The 23423-nt window shown below is 36.7% G+C and overlaps 2 protein-coding genes across 2 annotated transcripts in view; both read left to right on the top strand.

The window, feature by feature from the left end:
- LOC112667492 (olfactory receptor 51F1) overlaps window positions 1–23423 on the top strand; it is a 133820-nt gene that overhangs the window by 3981 nt on the left and 106416 nt on the right. The gene's annotated exons all lie outside the window — the stretch shown is intronic.
- On the top strand, window positions 19640–21113 carry LOC112667840 (olfactory receptor 52R1-like). Its single transcript, XM_025459895.3, has one exon. The coding sequence runs from the start codon at window positions 19640–19642 to the stop codon at window positions 20624–20626; it is 987 nt and encodes a 328-aa protein (XP_025315680.2). The 3' UTR covers window positions 20627–21113.

Genomic DNA, 23423 nt, shown 5'->3' with positions numbered 1-23423 from the left:
GTCCTGGGATTGAATCCCACATTGGGGTCCCTGAGTGGAGCCTGCTTCTCCCTCTGCTTCACTCTCTGTCTCTGTCTCTCATGAACAAATAAATAAAATCTTAAGAAAAAAAACGATGAATTCCAATAGAAATTCATGATAACTTAGTAAACTGGACAGAAATTTCCTCATCAAAAGTCATAATCATTGTGAAAATACTGAAAATATTCTCTCTGAATTTGGGCACAGGATGATGATAACTACCATCACTATTTTACTTGACTTAGTAAAGAGACAGATGTTAACAAGTACAATAAGGCAAGTAAAGTAAAAGACTGTAACACAGTGAAGGAATCAAAACAAAACAAATTATTTGCAGATGACATGATTGTGCATTCACATAATCAGAAAGAACAAACAAGCACAGTATTAGATAAAATAACTGACATAAGTAAGTGATTATTAGTGATTAGTATTATTAAACAAGATAACTGGATACAAGACATAATTAAAATATCGACAGTATTTCTATATATCAACAACTATTAATTAAAAAGTAAAGTGCAGGCAGCCCCTGTGGCGCAGCGGTTTGGCGCTGCCTGCACCCCGGGGGTGTGATCCTGGAGACCCGGGATCGAGTCCCACGTCGGGCTCCCCGCGTGGAGCCTCTTCTCCCTCTGCCTGTGTCTCTGCCTGTCTCTCTCTCTCTGTCGGTCTCTATGAATAAATAAATAAAATCTTTAAAAAAATAAAATAAATAAAAAAGTAAAGTGCTCGCACGATATATAATAAAATACCATCATAAATCACACAACTTGGGCAGCCCAAGTGGCTCAGCGGTTTAGCGCCGCCTTCAACTCAGGGTGTGATCATGGAGAACCAGGATCCAGTCCCACATCGGGCTCCCTGCATGGAACCTGCTTCTCCCTCTGCCTGTGTCTCTGCCTCTCTCTCTCTCTGTTTCCCATGAATAAATAAATAAATAATCTTATAAAAAAGTCACACAACTTGGAATACATCAAAAAACTTTATGAAAGGTATCAATAGGAAAATGATTAAACATCAGCTGGAGATATTAAGAAATTTTTTTTGATATTAAGAAATTAAAGACAGTATCCAGATACAGGCATTTATCATGCTCATGAATTACAAGGTTCTACGGTTAGTATTCCAAAAAGGGCCAAGAGATCTTATTCCATCCCAATCAACCCCTAGGAGGTTTTCCTGTGGAAATTATGCTAATATTTACATAGAAAGGTGGAGGATCTAGAATGTCAAGGCACTGTTGCAGAAGAAAACTGAAAGACTAATACTATACTGGACATCGAAGCATGTTATAGACAGTGAAGTATCAGCACAAGGAGGGGAAAATGGACAATAGGACACAACAGAAAACCTCAAAGCAAACATAGTCACTTGACATGTACTAAAAGTGATTTCTTGGTGATGGCATAAGAATGCTTACTCCACTAACTGCTGCTTGATCTCTGGAGAGCCATATGGAAATGAAAGCATGAATGAGTAATGAGGAGGTAAAAGAACATCACTGGGTAGAAAATAGGCAAAATATTTGGGAAGGCCAGGCTTTGGTCAGCAACCAACAGAACATGGAGCTTTCTGTTGTGGGAATAAGTTACAAATAGCACCTATCTCTTTGCTTTCTCACCATTCTAATTGTGCCATTTGTATTGTTTGCGAGTATATCCTATAGAAAATTAAACTTGTCTTCACAAAAACACAAACTTGGAAGGGCATTTCCTAAAAGGAGATATCCAAACAAGACAATATATATCAGAGGGTCTACTTGATTAGCCACAAAGAAAATGCAAATTAAAACCTTAGTGAGGTGACACCTGGGTGGCTCAGTGGTTTAGTGTCCCAGGGCGTGATCCTAGAGTCCAGGAATCCAGTCCCACATCAGGCTCCCTGCATGGATCCTACTTCTCCCTCTGCCTGTGTCTCTGCCTCTCTCTCTCTTTCCTAGTCTCTCATGAATAAATAAATAAAATCTTTTAAAAAATAAAATAAAACCTTAGTGAGGTACCAGTAAACATCCACCAGAAAGACAAACAAAAACACTAAGCAACCCAACCTATAGAGAAAAATGTGAATTAAGTTCACCTACTTTGCCCAGCTGTGCAGGTGCTAATGGCTAAAATGAAAACCCCCTAGTCATGGCTACTAGCACTTAGCCCAACAATTTCCCTCTGAGGTTTGCAACCATGGGCAGTGCAAGCATATGTTTCCTGAATGCCAAGGAGAATGATGCTCTTAGCATAATTATTGGCAATAGAAAACAAAACCAGGGAAATCCCAACAAATAACCAGTAACAATCAATGGATGAATTAATTGAGGTGAGGTGAGGCCACAAGGTGGAACATGCAACGAACATGAAAGAACTATAATTAGACATAACTGTGTGGATAAATTCCACAAACATAATGTGAAACAAAAAATAACAATAAAACATCTAAAATCCAGATATAAAAGATTACATTTAAATATAGCACTAATCTATTCACTTACATCCAGAAACAGGCAAAATTTATCTATTTTTTTTCAACCATTTTATTTTTTTTTAAGATTTTATCTATCTATTAATGAGACACACACACACACACACACACACACACACACACCGAAAGAGAGAGAGAGAGAGAGAGAGAGAGAGAGGCAGAGGGAGAAGCAGGCTCCATGCAGGGACCCTGACGTGTAACTCTATCCTGGGTCTCCGGGATCATGCCCTGGACTGAAGGCAGCGCTAAACCGCTGAGCCACCCGGGCTGCCCAAAATTTATCTATTTTGATTGAAGTCAGGATAGTAGTTGCCTCTGAGGAAAGAAAAAAAGACCTGAAAGATCTAGAAAGGTCCTTTCTGGGGTGCTATAATTTTCTATTGCTGTAACTGGCTAGTGGTGACACCGTTATGTTCAAATGTACAAATCTCCGCTGCACAATTATAAGTGGTGCACTGCAATGTATATTACACTTCAATAAAAGGTGTACTTAAAATAAAACCTTATCATTAAACTTTCACCCTTTGTAAAAATTTTAGAATCTTTAGACATAGCTGTGTTCAAATTTTATCTCTGATACTATCTATATAAAATTTGACAGGATCTTAACTTTTTGATTCTTCATTTCTTAACATATGAAGTGAAGATATTGCTGTTTACTTGCAGGCAGTTATGGGAATCAGTTAAATAATTAAATCACTTTGGTGCTCAGTAAATGCAATTACTATGCCCTACCTTCACTTTAAGAAGGTAAGATCCAGAGAGGTAAATCAATTTTTCTAAGAACTGCAAATAGCTATTGGAAAAATCAGGATGGGATGTCCCTAGAATTCCATCCTAGGTGTGTTAAATTCAAGAGTAAATCTCTATCCTCACTCTACAGCCAAACCAAATAGAACTGAAATCCAAAACAAAAGTCCCAGCTTCCCAGAAAATGCTAATGTACAGTGAGGGTAAAGATGACTATACTTAGATAAACATGTTCTATTTTACCAATGTCAAAGCAATTATTATTGATTTAGACAAATGTCCATTTCTTCGTTTATAATCAGAGAATACTATCCTTATTTCTAATATGTTAACCTGAATTTGTTTTTACATTTAAAGTGTGTGAATTAAGATTGCATTTCATAATCAACATATATAACTATTGTATGATTTTTATTTACCTAAAACATATTAATAAATTAATGTTTCTTACCATTGATTAAATATATATTTTTATGTTTTAAAACATTATATATATATAAATAAGTATATATATAAATAAATATAAGCATCTTATATATATATATGTAAGAATCATGAAATTTTGCTTTCTCTCTCTCTCTTCTAGCACAAAAGGTCAGATTTATGGTTACCAGAAGTAGTATGTAGTATGGGGAGGAAGAATTGGGGAAAGGTGGTCAAAAGCACAAACTTCCAGTTATAAGATAGGTAAATACTATCTATTTATAGGTAAATAGGTAAATTCCATATACAGCATGATAACTATAGCTAACACTACTGTATGATATTTAAGAAAATTCTGAAAGAGTAAATCCTAAGAGTTCTCATCACAAGGAGAATATTTTTTCTTTTTATTACAGCTATATTAGCTGTAATAGCAAAAGCCATTATAATCATTTTACAAAGTATGTAAGTCAAACCATCATGCTGTATGCCCTAAACATATACAATGATATGTGTCAGGCATTTCTTCAACAACCTGGAAAACATTAATAGTAATCTAAGCTTCAATTTGCACTATGACAAAACAGTAATAGAGATATCCCATGCTTAGTCCTCTGTATTCTCATTTGTTATCCAAAGAACAATAATGATCATTTTTACTTGGGGATGTGTTCATGTCCCTTCATAATTAAATCCTGCTGTTCTCTATTGTTTCAGAATAAAGCTGAAAGCCATGCTTTCCTAGGCTCCAGCTACAAGGCTTCCTTCAGATTCTTTCATCCTCAGAGTCTTGCACAGCTTCCGCTTGAACCACATCTCATCCTCCACTCTCTCATTTATTCCCTGTTTACCCTTTAGGCCCAAGCATAAGGTACATTTAAGTACATTTAGGGTATCTGTTTACCTCATTATTAAACCTCTCCATCAGAACAAGATAGCTCATAGTAAATATTCAACATAATTTTTTAAAAATCAATTTGTTAATTAAAACAATGGCAAGTGGAAGTATTAAGCCATAAAATATAGCTGCTCAAAAAAATAAAAAATACAATAATAATAGTTCAGCAAATAATTTCAGCAAATGCCAAAAAATTCTTTTTGGAGACTTGCTTTCAATAAAGCTTTCATGCTTTATTTTGGCCTTTGATCCTTTTTCCTTCCTTAATTCATGAAAAATAATATATACTAAGTGCTTTCTTCCTTCTGTTTATGTTACTGTGTCTTTCTTTTAATACAGGAATTAGACAAAAATTAAGAATGTTGATAGAACTGGAGGGTATTATGCTGAGTGAAATAAGTCAATCATAGAAGGACAAACATTATATGGTCTCATTCATTTGGGGAATATAAAAAATAGTGAAAGGGAATAAGGGGAAAGGAGAGAAAATGAGTGGGAAATATCAGAGAGGGAGACAGAACATGAGAGACTCCTAACTCTGGGAAACGAACAAGGGGTGGTAGAAGGGGAGGTGGGTGGGGGGATGGGGTGGCTGAGTGACGGGCACGAGAGGGGCACTCGACGGGATGAGCACTGAGTGATATGCTATATGTTGGCAAATTGAACTCCAATAATAAATAAATTAGTTAATTAATTAATTAATTAATTAATTAAGAATGTTAGAAGATGCACATACATAATCTGTCCCTGTGCTGGTCTGTGTTACACTCAGTTACACTGCTTCCATTCCCTTTGCCTTGCAGTCCACTTCATCCACAGCTGGAAAGATTTGGCTAATGTCCAAGCAAGAATGTTCCTTAGTGAGGGTTTCCTCAAGCACACTGGATGCCTAAGGAAATTATACATTTTTCTCAGTGATGGGTTAGGAGGCCGCACTGGAGCCACGGATCCTGCTCTTCATAACTCAGTCACCTGGGTACTTGGTTCCTACCAGAAAGGGTTGAAATTCTCCCTGACCAAGTATCTCAGAAAGAGCTCAGCAATTCTCACTTCTCTTCTGATAGGACACTGTGAGGACAAAGTAACATCTTTCTCCCATGATTAGCAGGTAAGGAATCAAAGAGAAGAGCAGAAGAAGAAACAAGGAGACAGGGAAGTGGGGAAAACTGGAGTAGAAATGTGAAAAAGAAAGAAGGAGAACTGTCTCTTTCGTTCCTCTCTAAACTTAGGGGAGCAGTGGGAAGGGTATTGGAAATGATGAGTGAAGGGAAAATATCCTGCATATGCTCTCTAGAAGTCTAAAATAAACATGAGTATTCAAACTTACCCTGAAACTGAGAATCATGAAAATTTCCCTGGCCTCATTCTTCTGAGATGCAGAGATACATGTCAAGACCAGCAACTTCTGAGGGCCAGCACTACCTTCAGGAGAGGGCAAAATTTAGGGCAGACATAAAAATTCTGTAATGGTGATTAGAAAATTTTAGCACAATATTCTTAAAATCTAAATTATTTTTTAATCCATAATTAATAAAATGCCAAAATTTTAAATAAATCCCAGAGCTATGCCAAACCATATTAGAGCCTAAGGCAAAAGGAAAAATGTGCACTAGTAGTTTTTATGGAAGCAAATTTATCTATAATACTTTGAATATGTACTTCTTTGAATATCTCATTTTGAAATGAGAAAACTGTCCTCTTGGAAGTTTTCACCTGCCTAAGTGAGGATTCTAAACAATTTTAATGGACTTTAGATGAAATAAAATTACTAATAAATTCTATTATGATGTAAATAAAATATTTAAATTTAAAATAATGATGTGATGTTTAACACAATTACTTTTCAAGTTTTAAGTATTTTAATGTTTGAAAAGATTAAGTATTAAAAATATATTCGAATATGTACATGGGGATGCATATTTTGCATTTTGGCACAGACCACTGTGGCTTGGCACTGCTGTAGTGTTTTTTCAGAATTTTGATGTTCTGTTCATTGTGGATTTTTGCATTAATTTTGATTTCTCTAAATATTGCATAAAATGGGGATCCCTGGGTGGCGCAGCGGTTTGGCGCCTGCCTTTGGCCCAGGGCGCGATCCTGGAGACCCAGGATCGAATCCCACGTCGGGCTCCCGGTGCATGGAGCCTGCTTCTCCCTCTGCCTGTGTCTCTGCCTCATTCTCTCTCTCTCTCTGTGACTATCACAAATAAATAAAAATTTAAAAAAAAAAAAAAAAAAAAAAAAAAATATTGCATAAAATGTTATTTAACTGACTGGTGAACTTTTTATAGCACCCTTCTTATATTTCATGCCCAAGACAAATGATGGCATTCAAATCTTGCTTTCAGCTCAGATCATGATCTTAGGGTTGTGAGACTGGGATCCACAAGGGGCTCTGTGTTCAGTGCGGGGTCTGCTGGAGATTTTCTCCCTCTCTCTCTGCCTCTCCCTTGCTCTCTCTCTCTCTCTTAAATAAATGAAAAAAATAGTCTTAAAAAAAGTAGTATTACAGAAATATATAGACACTGAAGAAGATATCTAAATCATAGTGGAGATTCAAAAATTCCTTAGAGGAAGTGACTACTTGGACTAAAAAGAATATGAAACAAATAAAGATGGAAAGAGTTGTCCAGGGCCAGAGCATTGCACTATGAGAGCAGTGAAATATGACAGAGCCTGAGACACCAAGACCTTGTATGTGGTCAGGAGAGCTGCAGTAAGGGAGGTGTGCGATGGGGACAAAAAGAAGAAGGTTATAAATGAGATTATAAAATAATATTTTTGTTAGGTAAAGGTAAAGCGGAGAAACTGGAAGAAAAAAAAAGAATGATTAACTGAATTGAGAAGCTTTCTTAGATTCCCTCTTAAGGAAACTCCATTGGGTTCTGGAGAGAAACATTTTTCCTTTAGACTCATGATTTAAGACAATCTTTATGAAATCTTACTGTTGCCCTTCCAGTGTAAATTTGGACTACCTCATAATAACTTTCACTCCCTGAATGTCATCTGATAAGTTTTCCTTTATTTGTCTTGGTTTATATGTAGGGGTTACTTCCGTTATTATCATCTACTATTTCTAGACTTGAAATAGATTCTAAGATTTCTAGTATGAGTTCAGATCCTTAAATCCTCAAAGGTAGATAACTAACATAAGATTACAAGAGCTCCACGGAGAAGACAGAATTGAAGCAAAGTTTAGTGCTTTCTCCTCCCTCCTAACAGTATCATTTCCAAATACCCTCCCTCTTCTCCTCTCACAAAATCCTCTAAAATATAAGATTTATAAAGAGTAGGTCAAAATTGGGAGGAGAGTATGAAATGTTTCACTAAAGGAAAGATATTTTAGAAAAAATATCTCTTAGAAAAATTTGTATCTTAAAGTGATGTGTAGCTCATCAGGCTTAAGAGGATTATGGCAAGAGCTTACTATAAGCAATATTGTTGTTTTTTCCTTTGTTAAATTTCCCCAAAAGTAGCAAAGGAATTGAACTAAAAATGGAAGATATATTAGTAGAATTGTAATATTAATTATGTACATGCAAGTATGCTTCTGGTTACCCCCTAGTAGGTTTTATTATGCCTTTCCCCACTTTCTTCCTCCACAAATGTAGTCTCATCATTTTGTATGTTTCCTTTCTGTTGTAATACTATTATATATTTCCTTCTCTTGCCATTTCTTCTTCAGCAAACCAAACATTTGGAGATCCAGCTAAAACTGGGCTTAGGAAGAAGTTTCGGGACTAAACTATATATGATAGGAAATAAATGGAAGGCTGAAAACAAATTATTTAAGTATTCATCTCCAAAATTTAGAAAATAGAAAAAGAATTAAGTGCAATAGTGAAATAATAAACATTAGTTCAAATTTTCATTTTATAAGTCATCACCCAAAATATTAGTCATAAAAAGAAAGAGGTCTTGCCATTAGCAACAACATAGACATAGAAAGTGCAATGCTAAGTGAAATAAGTCAGAGAAAGACAAATACAACATGATTTCACTCAGATATAGAATTTAAGAAGGAAAAAACATGAAAAAGAAAAACAGAGATACACAAAAAAACAGACACTGAAATACAGAGAACAAACTGGTGGTTTCCAGAGGTGAGATGAGTAGGGGGATGGGTGAAAAGATGAAGGGAATCAAGAGTATAGTTATGCTGATGAGAACTAAGTATTAACAGAATCATTGAATCGCCATATTATACCCCTGAAAGTAATATAACACTCTACGTTAATTATACATACATACATGCATAAATAAATAAATAAATGCCATAAGACAAAGGAAAAAAGTTAATTCATCCCAAAGACTAATAAACTTGACTGGCAAGAGTGATCAATTATAATTCAGGAAAAATGTAAATAATCAATGTCAGGAATGAATAAATAACAACACTACTGAACCCACACTTTTAAAGAGGTAAAAGAAAACAACTTTTAAAACCTCCATGCCAATTTTCTGAAAATTTAGGTGAAATGTAAAACATCTAGAAAGCACAACTTAGAACAGTAATAAAAGAAAAAGAAAGGCTCAATCATCCCATGTAATACATTATATTCATACTCACAAACCAATACAAAAACAAAGAAGTAGAAACAAAACAGGAAGGAAGGGAAAGGGGAAAAGAAAGAGAAGAGGAAAAAAAAAAAACTGAGAGAACAACTGGCTTCTAACCCATAGGCTCTAAGAGTGGGATACAAACTCTAAGAGTGGGATCCCTGGGTGGCGCAGCGGTTTGGCGCCTGCCTTTGGCCCAGGGCACGATCCTGGAGACCCGGGATCGAATCCCACATCGGGCTCCCGGTGCATGGAGCCTGCTTCTCCCTCTGCCTGTGTCTCTGCCTCTCTCTTTCTCTCTCTGTGACTATCATAAATAAATAAAAATTAAAAAAAAAAGACTCTAAGAGTGTAGGAAAAGAAGAAGCACTTTCTAAGGAGTATTATAAAACCAATTTTATCTATAATGCAAAGAAGCATCCAGCCAATGCAGTAAGGCAAAGGAAAATAACAAACACACTCACGCACAGACACACACATACACATAATAAATACAAAAGACATATAGTTTTATTTATGGAAAGCCCTGATAGGTTACACAGAATACAAAAAGAATGGACAAACTTTTAAATTAATATATGGATGTAGTAAGATTAGTGACTCAATGTCACCACACAAAAGTGTTTTTGATCTTTTACATTAACAAACACTTCAAAGAGTATATTTGAAGGGTTACCATTTAAAATACATAAAAACCAAACACTTAAAAATAAATGTTATACATACCATAAAATACCTCTACTCTGAAAACCATAAAACAACATTGAAATTAACGAAATCCTAAATAAAGGGAAAGATAAACCACATTCAAAGATTGGATAATTCAGGACTTTAAAGTATTGCAAATTCTCAAGTTAGGTTATAGGTTCAGTGCAATCCCATCAAAACCTCAGAATTTCTGTGTGGACGTGTGTGTGTGTGTGTGTGTGTGTGTGTGTGTACATGTAGTGAATTAACAAACTAATTCTAAAATCTATAATGAAAGATTTAAAATTGAAGTCTTACTCAATGAAGAACTATTACAAAGCTGTAGTAATCAACGCAATTTGGTTTTTGCCTAGAATTAGACAAACAGAATAAGCAAGCAGAGAGTCCAAAGCAGACACAAGAAAAATATAGACACACTATAATAAATGTGTAACACACAGCAATATAGGAAAAATGGTTTCTTCAATTAAAGTTGCTGAGTTAATTTTATATTCATATACAAAATTCTGACATACGTTATGATACAGATGACTGTTGGGGCTACTACACTAAGAGAAATAAGCCAGTCACTAAAAGACAAATACTGTGTGATTCTACTTACGTGAGATACTAAGAGTAGTCAGAACTCTAAATAGATAACTGGGAATGAAGAAAGTTTAATGGGTACATAGTTTCAGTTTTACAAGATGAAAAGAGTTATGGAGATGGATGGTTGTGACGGTTAAACGTATCTTATGTATTTAATACCATTGAACTGGGTGATCCCTGGGTGGTGCAGTGGTTTGGCGCCTGCCTTTGACCCAGGGCAGATCCTGGAGACCCAGGATCAAATCCCACGTCAGGCTCCCGGTGCATGGAGCCTGCTTCTCCCTCTGCCTGTGTCTCTGCCTCTCTCTCTGTGACTATCATAAATAAATAAATAAAAATTAATACCAGTGAACTGTACACTTAAAAATACTTATCATAGTAAATTTTATATCAGGTGCATTTGACCATAATTTTTTTAAAAAGGAAAAGAGAACAAACCAAGTAGGCACTGCATTATAATGCTCTCACACAACCCCCCACCAATCTCCCCTTTTGCCATTTATCTTCGAGGGTCAGTGGAAATGATGATTTTCATCTTTTTGAGGGTGAATTACTATCATGCTCCATATTCAATCACCTACTACTTTGTTAATGAGTTTTCTATACCAATTAATCTCTAGTGTTCTATATTTTCCATCTCTCACTATCTTCTATAACTTTACATTTATCTAAGTCTGTTCAAGCTTGTAAAAATCCTTCATCCATCTATGGTCTTCTTAGTGATGGCCTATTACTCTCCTTGCCTTCACTGATGAGTTTCCAGAAATAATATACACTGTAGCTCTACCACTTATTTGTTCCTTCATCCTCAAGCCACTGTAGCGGGTTCTCAGCTTTCTTCATTGGACTTCAACTGTTTTTTCTAGGGCCACTATGCTCTTGGCTGCATTTGAATTTTTTAATCCTTAGAGGACCTGAGCACTTCAGTAATTTGACATTGTTGTTCATGTAACACCCAGACATTACACCACCTCTCTTGGTTTTAATAGTTTAAGTAAAGCCGTCTAGGCTCATCTTGCTTTAGTGTATACAGTTCTTTCCCATAACTCTGTCATAAGACAGAGTTTGTCTTCATTGGTTTTCTCTTGTAAATGTACTCTGAGGTTCACTCACACTGTTAGACTAAAATGGTATGTATACAATGATAACTTCAAAATGTTCAGGTGACTTTTGCCTGGAAATTCACACCTATGTGGGCACTTAAGATTCATGGAAATAAAAAAAAAAGATTCATGGAAATCTTTAGGTGGTTTTCCCATAGTCATTTCATATACAACATATTTAAAATTGAATGCTTTGCTTTTTATTAATTATTATATACTATATATTCATAGAATCTTATGATATAATGGTGCTTAGAATTCTGTCAGTATAGGAAAAATTATCAAAATGTATTAGATTAGTTGAATTTAAGAGTAAAAATGTTTATGTGTGTGTGTGTGTGTGTGTGTGTGTTTTATAGAGACACAGAAATACTTAAAATAGACTAAAATGTATAGAACTACTATAAATATTCTTTGACATTTGGTGCATACTTAAAAAATTTATTTCAGGTTCTAACTAGAGGTGGAATTGCTATGTCAAAAAGATGCTCACCTTTATTAAAAATTGCCAAAAGGGTCGCAATGTGGCTGTACTCAGTGCCTGGGTGTTCCAATTGACCCACATTTTCACCACTACTTAGTGTTGTTATTGTAATTGATTTTAGTTATACTAATAAGTTTTTATTAGTATCTCATTCTGACTTTTTTCTTATGAATAATAAGAAATTGTATTAACCAGGGATCCTTGGGTGGCGCAGCGGTTTGGCTCCTGCCTTTGGCCCAGGGCGCGATCCTGGAGATCCGGGATCGAGTTCCACGTCAGGCTCCCGGTGCATGGAGCCTGCTTCTCCCTCTGCCTGTGTCTCTGCCTCTCTCTCTCTCACTGTGTGCCTATCATGAATAAATAAAAATTTTTTAAAAAGACCAAAAAAAAAAGAAAAAGAAATTGTATTAACCATTAATGGTAATTAGGTAAAAGCAATAGATGAATGGTTAATACCCATTCATCTACTGCCTTTAGTCAAGTGCTTGTTTAAATCATTTCCTTAAATTGTTAGTGAATTACTTGTCTTTCCATTAAATGATTGTGGGACTTTATTTTTCAGTTATATGCATTGTGAATATTTTCTCCATCTGTGACTTGCCTTTTCAAATTTATAAGGCTGTCATTTGAAATGGATGTTTTTTATCTTGATCAACTTTTTTTCTTTTCTATCCTAATGCTTTTTGCAGAGTAAGAAATCTTTCCATTTCTCAAGTTCATAAAAATACTATTCTATTTTTTTCTTTTAGAATCTATACAGCTTTGGCTTTCAAATTTAGGTTATTATAACTAAAAGGTCTTTCTTTGAGGTAGGACTAGGAGGTGATACCCTGTCATTGAGGTAGGAGTTGAGTTACATTTTGTTTTCATATAAACAATTAGTTTAGTGCCATGACATTTTTCTGTTCCTTAATTTCATTGATCTCCACTGCAAATTAACTGTGCTTGGAACTATTTCTGCTTTCTTTATCATTTTTCAATAATGTACTGATCTATCCTTATATAAAAACAAGGCCACCAAAAAAAAAAAAAAAAAAAAAAAAAAAAAAACAAGGCCACCATGTAGGATACTGCAGGATCCCTGTCTAGATAAAACATTTATTAAAATTATATTTAAAATCCATGGCTTATGTAGAGTACAATTATTTATAGCTAAAGACTTGAAATAATGGATAAAAATGTATTTATTGTTGTATTAGTTTTCTAGAGCTGCCATAACAATGTACAACAAACTAAATAGATTGAACAACAGAAATGTATTGTGTCATAGTTCTGGAGTTTAGAAGGCCAGGATTAAAGAATCATCCAGGTTGGTTTCTTCTGTTGGCTATGAAGATGAATCAGTTCAATGCTTTCCTCTGCTTTCTAGTGGTTTGCTGGAAACTTAGACTAGAGACACATTATCTTTTTCTTTTAAGATTTTAATTTTATTTATTTAATCATGAGAGACACAGAGAGAAAGGCAGAGACATAAGCAGAAGGAGAAGCGGGGTCCCTGCTGGGAGCCTGATGCAGGACTCAATTCCAGGACCCTAGGATCATGCACTGAGCCGAAGCAGACACGCAACCACTGAGCACCCAGGCACACTCTGGAGACACATCATCTTGATCTCTGTCTTCTTACCCTCATGGCATTTCCTCTCTGTTTATATGTCTCTGTGTCAAATTTGCCCTTTATAAAAGGACACCAGTCACATTGGAGTAGGGCCTACCCTACTCCACTATGACTACATCTTCACTAAACTACATCTTTAATGACCCTATTTCCAAATAAGGTCATATTCTGAGGTACTAGGGATTAGAACTTCAACATGTGATTTTAAGGGGGGAACACAATTCAAACCATAACAATTCTCCAATCAATGCACATACATTTTCTTGCCTTTTTGCAGTGGTTAGGACCTTTGTTATAATGTTGACATCAGTAAGGTTCTCCCTGAGGATTGAGGAAGCAGAGCATAGACCGAATTATTTCCCCTCTACCCAGATTTGATTTCCTTATTTGAATGTGGTAATGAACCATGAATGCTGGAGCAACTGGCAGTGAGAACACCTGGTTTAGGTATGTAAGAAATGAGGCAGGCAAAAGCCATCTGGTGTAACACCTTCTGAGGCCCAACAGAAGGAGGTTTCCTCTTCAACATTATGGTTGGAAGTTCTGCTTCTTGAGGTGATGCAGAAAAGAAAAAAAAAGATTTTAACTATAATTAGGGGGCAGAGTCTGAACAATATACTTAGGGAAGTCAGTTATTATAGTTTCCTAGCACCATGTCTCAGCACAATGACAATGAGAGAAATGTGAAAATAGTTAGGGCTGTTTTGAAAGCTCAGGTAAAGTCAGTTACCATGAAATTGTGATGGTGCCAATATGATCATTACTACTTCTTGCAGTTGCTCTGTAGTGCAGGGGTAGCAGGAGACTATCACACTCGGAGTAGTAGCTGTGATGCATAGATAGGTGTTGAGATTATTCATATGAGTATGGTTGAAATGATGAACTATGAGGACTAGATTTCATAGAAAAGAACTATAAAAGAAAAGAGGGCTAAAAGGATTGGGACAAATATATAGGGTTTAAAGGATTTGATGATGTAGAAAATATGGAATGAGTTAAAAAAAACTAGAAAGATAATGTGGTTATTAGATGCTCGAGAATTCAGAGATTGAGTAGCTCTGAGCTGTGACAAGGTACAGTCCATGTCCATACACGATTGAGTACTATGTAGATAAAGGTCAATGCAAGTGAAGATATAGGAGTTATGAAGTTATGAATGTGGATGACTTTTCAACATAGTTATATTGAACTGTCCCAGAATTCTCATGTCAATATTCTCAATAATGTTTTCTTCCATCAAAACTTCCTTTCAAAACATTTTTCTCTGTCTCCCCCCTCAAAAGCCTACAAAACTTAATTCATATGCGTGTGCCTAGAAGTTTATAGTAACTAACTGTAACTAGTCTCTTAATATAGCTCACAAAACTGCACATTCTACTGGAGACTGAGGTTTAGAGCAGGGCTATGAGTCAAGTGCCCAAATCCTCAATGCATCCTGCAGAAATACCAACTTTTGTGATAATAACCATAAGGAGAACTTTAAAAGGATAAATCAGGAAAGGACTGATCTGCCTACAGCACACTCACTTCAGCAATTCATGCCCAACTACACTTGATAAACAATGTAACTAGCCTAACAATAACTTCCACAAGAGCTTGAATGCCATATGTGTTTGGAGCCACCATGGCACCTGTAACTGGGGAAGATTCAAGAGATAAAGACACACAGGACCTATCCCTAGATATCACATTTTATTTGATGGGAAAAGTTCTTCCAGTTAAGAAGGAGGAGGAGGCGGAGGAGGAGGAGGAGGAGGAGGAGGAGCAGAGGGAAGGGAGACTGGAACTCGTTTCTACTTTCCTAATACTGAGTTTTTAATCTACAAGGAATAAAAGAAGCAGACAAAGAATTTGCAAGCAGAGATAAATCTAAAATACCAGCCTGATCCCCAAAATAAAAAACCTTGAATCTGTCCTGTAAACCTGGACTCTCTCACAAAAACAGTTCTATCCCAGATTTTTGTTATGGTGATATCTTAAAATAAATCCTGACTTTGTGAACATGATGATGGCAATTCACCATAAACAGATCACTGTAAACCTAAAAGTCATGGTAAAATTCTGAGTGATTTGTTTCCCTATAAATGTATGTGGGGTTGTGGATTTTGTGAGGCAAAACTTCTGATATCTGACACTTTTGAATTCTACACATAAATTCTTACTTTCTGTTTTTATATACTTTTCTTCTCAAATCTTCTTTTGACATATCAGACATCATAGAATGCTGAGAAAAAAGAAAAAAGAAAATTCCAGCAAGGCCCTATATGGGAAGTGAGTGAGAGGAAGCTCTGCATAAGCTTAACTGTTCAGGCTGAGTGAGGAGGGCCTTCCAACTTCACCAAGTTTCAAAAATAACTATGGCAAGCCCTCCATCTGGAAGTCCTCCTGCCTCTCCACATAAGAAGGACATCAGAAGCAGAACTATTTAGGTACATATGATATCACCAACAAATTGTCGAAACCTCTTCAAACCCACACACTTTGTCTATGCCCATGTATATACACACACTGATGTATAATCTCACACTGTAAGCTTTGGAGCTCAGGATATGTCTTCACAAAGTATGTGTATGCAGTGGCCTTGTACTCACAGAGCCATGCTATCCCACGAAATGTGTATACTTACCACAAATGATTATTCACACCTGCACAAACACGCAAGGTTATGCACATACGTTCACAGGCAAATCCAGTCCTTACGCACGTTTATTAACACGTCTCTCAGGTATACACATCAACAAGCATCAACAAACTTTCACGTTGTATAGAATACCTCAATTGTAAATACTCTTGGCTAACAAAAAATACATGCATAGCAATAAGCTCACAATTGTTTTCTCAACAACACACATTCTTGGCCATGCATTCAATTCCCCACCCTTTGCATTTGTGTACACAGAGGACAGAGGAAAGTTAGGGGTTAATGCTTCTAGCTTCACTCTCTGGTCTCAGAGGAAGCCAGAGTGGGAGGCAGGGGGGCCTAGCAGGAGGGGGAAAATTAATGCTTGGGGAAGGGAAGGGCCAGACTTTAACAGGTCTTTAAATAGGTCCTAATCTACAGTCTCTGCTAAAAGCTGAATCACAGGAGCCAGTTAGAGATGCTCAACCAGTTAGAGAGCCAGTCAGAGGTGAAGCAGAGCTCAAGGTGAGTGCTTTCCCTGTGCCCCAGTCACTTCTGCCCTTCCCAGAGAACAGCAGGACTCACGGAGGTTCCAGAAGCTGGAAGACAAGGCAATACTTTGTGCAGATGGCCTGCTTCCCTGGGCGCTCCAGGTCCAGAGATCTCTGACTGATGGATTTCCTTCTGAGATGGAGAGAAGTTCTGCTATTCACACTGTGTCCTCCAGGGAAATTCTGGAAAAGTAAGAAGGCGGCCTCCACACACACTCCCTCCAGGAAGGACACTGTATCTGAAACCATGCTCCAGCATCATTACTCTGTGCCTTGGTTTTAGATACCCCAAAGTGAGAAAACAGACTAAATGTCTCTGAAACTATTCCTTGGCAAGCTCTCAGTCCACTTTATCCTCCACCCTTTCAGGCTTGAGCAACATGGTTAAAACGATGGACATAAATAACTCCACCTAATGAAAGGAGTACTTGAAGTCCAGTAGAGCCAGTGGTACCAGCACTGGACTCAAACCAACACTCACAGATGAAATGAGCTCCCTCAGTGTAAGAACATCCTTCTTGCAACCGTATTTCCTCAACCAAAAGCTATGCCAAGTTTGCACAAGTTAGCCTGTACTTTGGAGAACAGAAAAATTGACTCTGAAGTGCAATGTGTGATCACCCTAGCTTTAAGACCAAAAAAAGGTAACCTAATTTCTTCTTTCACTACATATGGGACTCACAAGACGTCTAGCCCCTGAGGGACAGGGACAGGTACATATTTAAAAGCAAGGAAAGAGGGAAGGAATATTGGGCAAGAAAGGAAAGTATATTGCTCTTCTTTTCCTACTCTTTCGGGAATCATCCCTCCCCCCCAGCAGCAAGTTGATAACCTGTGCCTCCCTCAGAAATACTATTGCAAACCTCACACACTATAGAGAATGATCTAACATTGACTTGTAGTCTTCACTCTACACATGTTGAGTTCATAAGCCTGAGGGTGAAAAAGGCAAAAGGATTGCTGATAGTGAGGATACCAGATTCCATGGTATTATAAGTGTAGAGAAGAAAGAAAGGCACCTTTCAAGAGCCCTCATCTCCTGTTTCAGACTTGGGTCCCAGCTCACCACCTATGAAGACTCACTACTCCGAACAGAATATGGAGAACAGGTGAGTTCTCCATTAAGGCTCATGGGCAGAAACTTGGTGTGAGTTAAAAACAATAAATGTAAAAGCTTACAGTGTTGTATTTACAAAAACAGCAATGTCTTCCAAATTAATTAAAGAGATTATTATGGACTTTGAGAAATTGTAGGTTTAGCCAGCACCTCCACCAGCACCCAGTGCAGGAACGAAGATGGTCTAAGTAGTTTTTCAGGTGCCCATGAGTCTCCATGACCATGTCCTGACAAATGGAGGGTGACATACAGGGGGCAGAGGGAGATTAGATAGGAAGACTGGTTCAAAGAGAACATATGATTAGAAGACCAAGCCAACAGAAGGGGATAAAGCTAGAGCCCTGGATCCCAGATAATTTGTGTGTTGAATTTTCACCATATCCTAGATAGGAGTATTGTTTTGAGCAAGCCTATAGCTATTTTCAAGTTAGGGTGGTAAACTTTCCAATTAGAATAAGATCGATAAAGCCTGAGCCTCATTTCTTCAAGATGTTATAGAGGTAGGAAAATCAGAAAGATCAGGTCTATTTGGGATCTCAAAGATAGTCTTTTTGGAACCATTATGTCTGGTTGTATGAAACATTTGTTGGTCACTGGAGGTGATTTATTAAGGGGGATTTGAAAAACACTCCTCTTGTCTCAGTGTTTTTGTTATGGAGACCTAAAGTCATGGGACAACCAAGATGAACTCGTGAAAAAGTGCCTAGTAAGAATCAGGTAAGCTTTTTGTGTCATCGACTAATATAAGTGATAGTCATCACTAGGATCAGACAGCAAGACCATGTAATGCAATCCTAGGCAGAGGAGGCATCCATGTCCTTCTTAGGCCAACAATAGCAGACTCTAGTAGGAGAATTATATATAACTCTCTGGTGGCCATGGTGCCAAAGTAGTATTTAAAAAGTTTCTCTCAGGCTTTTTTTTTTTCCCTCTCAGACTTTTAAGGTATGGCTCATTGGTTAAAAAGTCCAAAATTACATATAGCCACACTCATAAATTGCTCTATTGACTGTGGCTACTATCATGCCACAGTGCTAAGCTGACTAGTTGCAACTACAGATCACACAGCTTAAAATATGTATGATCTGGCTTCTTACAAAAAAAGTTTGCTGGCCTCTAATCTAGAAGGACATACACTAAAGATAGTAGGTTTAATTAGAGGTGTATAATCCTCAGTTATCCTTCAGCCCAAATTCTCCTGGTAACTCCTAGATTCAAAACAAGATCAAAATCACTACATACATTAGCCTCCTACCCTGAAATGTTGTCTAAGTGGCTTAAAAAGAGGCCTGAAAAGAATCTATGGGAAAAGTTAAACAAGTCAATTAGTTCTGAAGAATAGAAGAGCAAGAATTAATATTACTGACATTATTAGGATAGTTTCCCCTTGGCAGATTCTACTTTTAAAATATATATATATTATTATTGTTCTACAAAATCACGCAGCTAGTATGTTCTGATCCCATTTGATGACAAAATATAAATGAGGAATAAAAAGTTTCATCGCTTTATGTTGCAAAATTTTATTTATTAAAACAGTTAAAATTATTATATTTTATTATTAAATGCTTTGCTTTATTATTCAATTGTTCTTTACAAAAGAATATAAATAATATTATATAATAATATATTATATAATAATATATAAATAATATTAATTATTTGATTACTATAATCTGTATAGAGTATATACCTTCTCAGGGGAGAACAATTTTCCCATCCAGTGATGCTGGCTTCAGGGAACAGCTCTTCACAACCTGTATCCTTTATCCTACTTGGGATCCCAGGACTGGAGAATTACCAATTTTGGATTGCCTTTCCATTTTGTGCCATGTATCTCATAGCTATAGTAGGCAATGTCATTGTCCTTCATATAATCCGAACTGACCACACCCTGCATGAGCCCATGTACCTTTTTCTAGCCATGCTGGCTATCACTGACCTGGCTCTATCCTCCTCCACACAACCTAAAATGCTGGCTATACTCTGGTTTCATGCTCATGAGATTGAATACCATGCCTGCCTCATCCAGGTGTTCTTCATCCATGCCTTTTCCTCCGTGGAGTCCGGGTTGCTCATGGCTATGGCCTTGGACCGTTATGTGGCTATCTGCTTCCCACTCCACCACTCTACTTTCCTGACCCCAGCTGTAGTGGGTAAACTGGGAGCAGCTGTGATGATGAGAGGTTTGCTATGGGTGAGCCCCTTCTGCATTATGGTCTCCAGGATGCCCTTCTGCAACAACCACGTCATTCCCCAGTCATACTGTGAGCACATGGCTGTGTTAAAGCTGGTGTGTGCAGACACTAGAGTAAACCGTGCATATGGGCTCTTTGTGGCCTTCTCTGTGGTTGGCTTTGATATAATTGTCATCAGTATATCCTATGTGATGATTCTGAGAACTGTTCTGGGGTTGCCCTCTGATGAAGCCCGGTTCAAGGCTTTTGGCACATGTGCTTCCCATATCTGTGTCATCTTGGCTTTTTATATCCCAGCCCTCTTTACTTTCCTCACCCACCGCTTTGGACATCATGTGCCCCGAGTGGTCCATATCATGTTCGCCAATTTCTATCTACTGGTACCTCCCATGCTCAACCCCATCATCTATGGAGTCAGAACCAAGCAGATCAGGGACAGGGTTATTCAAGGTTGTTGTGGAAAAGTCCCTAAGCCAAGGGTCACAGCATCACAACCAACCCCGCCACCACACTGATCTGGGAACATAAATGCAAAAAGTTTGCCAGGTCATCGCATATCAGCACAAAGCCTTCTTTGTGAACAAAAGGCCCAGAGGTTAGCAATCCCCTAAAGCAAAAGGAACAATTTTCAGAATGTCCAGAACAAGAGCTCTCTGAGGCATGTGACTGATCATAAATGCTGAGTGGACAAATGTTCATCATCACAAAAACACAATAAAGATATGTCCATCTATCAAATTACTGAAGATTTCAACAGAATGCCATCTTCTACAGACTAAGGGGAAAATGATCTTTATGCCGCCAGGAGAAATATAATTATATATATATAATTATATTTTATATTTATTATATATTATATATATAATCTCTTAATTAAAAAGGAGATTAGAACTGCCGCTAAGACAGCAAAAAAGTGTACATATTTTCCCATCTTGGAAACTCATTATAAAAATAGAATTGAGGGAAAAAGTACAAAGACATGTATAGATTGGTCATTTATAAAAACAGGGAAACATCCACATATTGATCTATAAGACCCAGAGACAGAATGAGCAATTGAATATGATGTATCATTTATATAATGTATTTTCAAAGAGTATTTATAGATGTGAAAGATGATCAAGATATAATGGTAAAGAAAAAAGACACATAACATTTGCCCATAATGCTGATAACAATTTGCATAGATAAAGATTCTGGGAATCCATCTAAATGATAATAATAGCAACTCAGAGTAGTGACATTTATGGTATTTCCATTTCCCTTTTGCACTTTCATGTATTTTTTAAAATCATCCTTAATTTAGGAAGTTTAATTTTACTATGAGGAAAAAGTAACTGACACAACAACAAAAGTGTACAGAACAGGTTAACTCAGTGCCAAAGCCTAGAAGAATGGAGGGGATAATCTGAGAAGATGAAGGACTCATGAATACAGAAAATTCCAGAAAAGCTTGAAAATCTTGATTAAGAGTCCTGACAGAATCATAACTCCTTGAGACTGCTGACTGTGAGGAATAGGGATGCTGAGTGTTGATCTCTCTTTCCACAAATGGCCTATTCCCTGTTGACAATAAAGTTCACAATGAAGAAGTTCTGGAAAAGAAAGAAAAAGGAGATTGTCTTCTGAAGATACATTGTATGGTTACAGGTAGTGAGAAAGTCACTAGAAATTTGAGTATTTGTTAATATTTAATTTCTTTTTAAATTAAAATTTAAGCTGTTTTAGAAAACTGTATTTTTTCTTATTTTTCAACTCTATTGAGGTGTCCTTACACAAAAAGTTGCACATGCTTAATGTATTCATTTTCATGAATTTGGACATATGCATACACACGATAGCATCATCACAAGCAAGGTAAAAACCTTCCATCACAATTGTTGCATTTGTCCTTTTATCCTCTTTCACCATTCTCCTGTCAAAGCCAATAGTGAAGAAGGTTCTAGACCTCAGGCTCTCATGTTACTAAAACCAACATCAGATGAAGGTCAACTCTCAACCACTGAGCCACCCACATGCCCAAGGAGGGAAATTTTGACATATCATATGACACTGATGACTGTTGAGGATACTACACTAAGTGAATTAAGCCAGTCACTAAAGGACAAATATTGTGTGATTCTACTTATATGAGATATGAAGAGTAGTCAGAACTCTAAATAGATAACTGGGAATGAGGAATGTTAATGGGTATACAGTTGCAGTTTTACAAGATGAAGAGTTATAGAGATGGATGTTTGTGATGATTAAACATTATTTACGTATTTAAAACCACTGAACTGTACACTTAAAAATGCTTACCATAGTAAATTTTATATTAGTTGTGTTTGACCAAAATTTTTAAAAAGAAAAAAAAAAAAAAGAACAAACCAGGTAGGCACTGCATTCTAATGCCCTCACACAACCCCCCACCAATCTCCCCTTTTGCCACTTATCTTCGAGGGTCAGTGGAAATGATGATCTTCATCTTTTTGAGGGTGAACTACTATCATGCTCCATATTCAATCACCTACTACTTCCTTAATGAGTTTTCTATACCAATTAATCTCTATATATAGTGTTCTATATTTTCCTTTTCTCACTATCTTCTATAACTTTACATTTATCTAAGCCTGTTCAAGCTTGTAAAAATCCTTCATCCATCTATGGTCTTCTTAGTGATGGCCTATTACTCTCCTTGCCTTCACTGAGGAGTTTCTAGAAATAATATACACTGTAGCTCTACCACTTATTTGTCCCTTCATCCTCAAGCCACTGTAGCCAGTTCTCAGCTTTCTTCATTGGACTTCAACTGTTTTTTCTAGGGCCACTATGCTCTTGGCTGCATTTGAAATTTTTAATCCTTAAAGGACCTGGTCACTTCAGTAATTTGACATTGTTGTTCATGTAACACCCAGTCATTACACCACCTCTCTTGGTTTTAATAGTTTAAGTAAAGCCGTCTAAGCTCATCTTGCTTTAGTGTATGTAGTTCTTTCCCATAACTTCTACAGAGTTTGTCTTCATTGGTTTCCTTTTGTAAATGTACTCACTGAGGTTGTTCACTCACACTGTTAGACTAAAATGGTATGTATACAATGATAACTTCAAAATGTTTGGGTGACTTTTGCCTAGAAATTCACACCCATGTGGGCACTTAAGATCCATAGAAATCTTTAGGTGGTTTTCCCTTGGTCGTTTCATATACAACATATTCAAAATTGAATGCTTTGATTTTTATTATTTATTATATATTATCTATGCATAGAATCTTATGATCAATACAGGAAATAATTATCACCAAAATGTATAAGATTATTTAGATATATTTTC

This window comes from Canis lupus, chromosome 21 (genome assembly GCF_003254725.2).
Source record: "Canis lupus dingo isolate Sandy chromosome 21, ASM325472v2, whole genome shotgun sequence".
In the NCBI taxonomy this organism is placed as follows: domain Eukaryota; kingdom Metazoa; phylum Chordata; class Mammalia; order Carnivora; family Canidae; genus Canis; species Canis lupus.
Note: the sequence above shows the minus strand (reverse complement) of the source record. Positions and strands in the feature narration are given on the sequence as shown.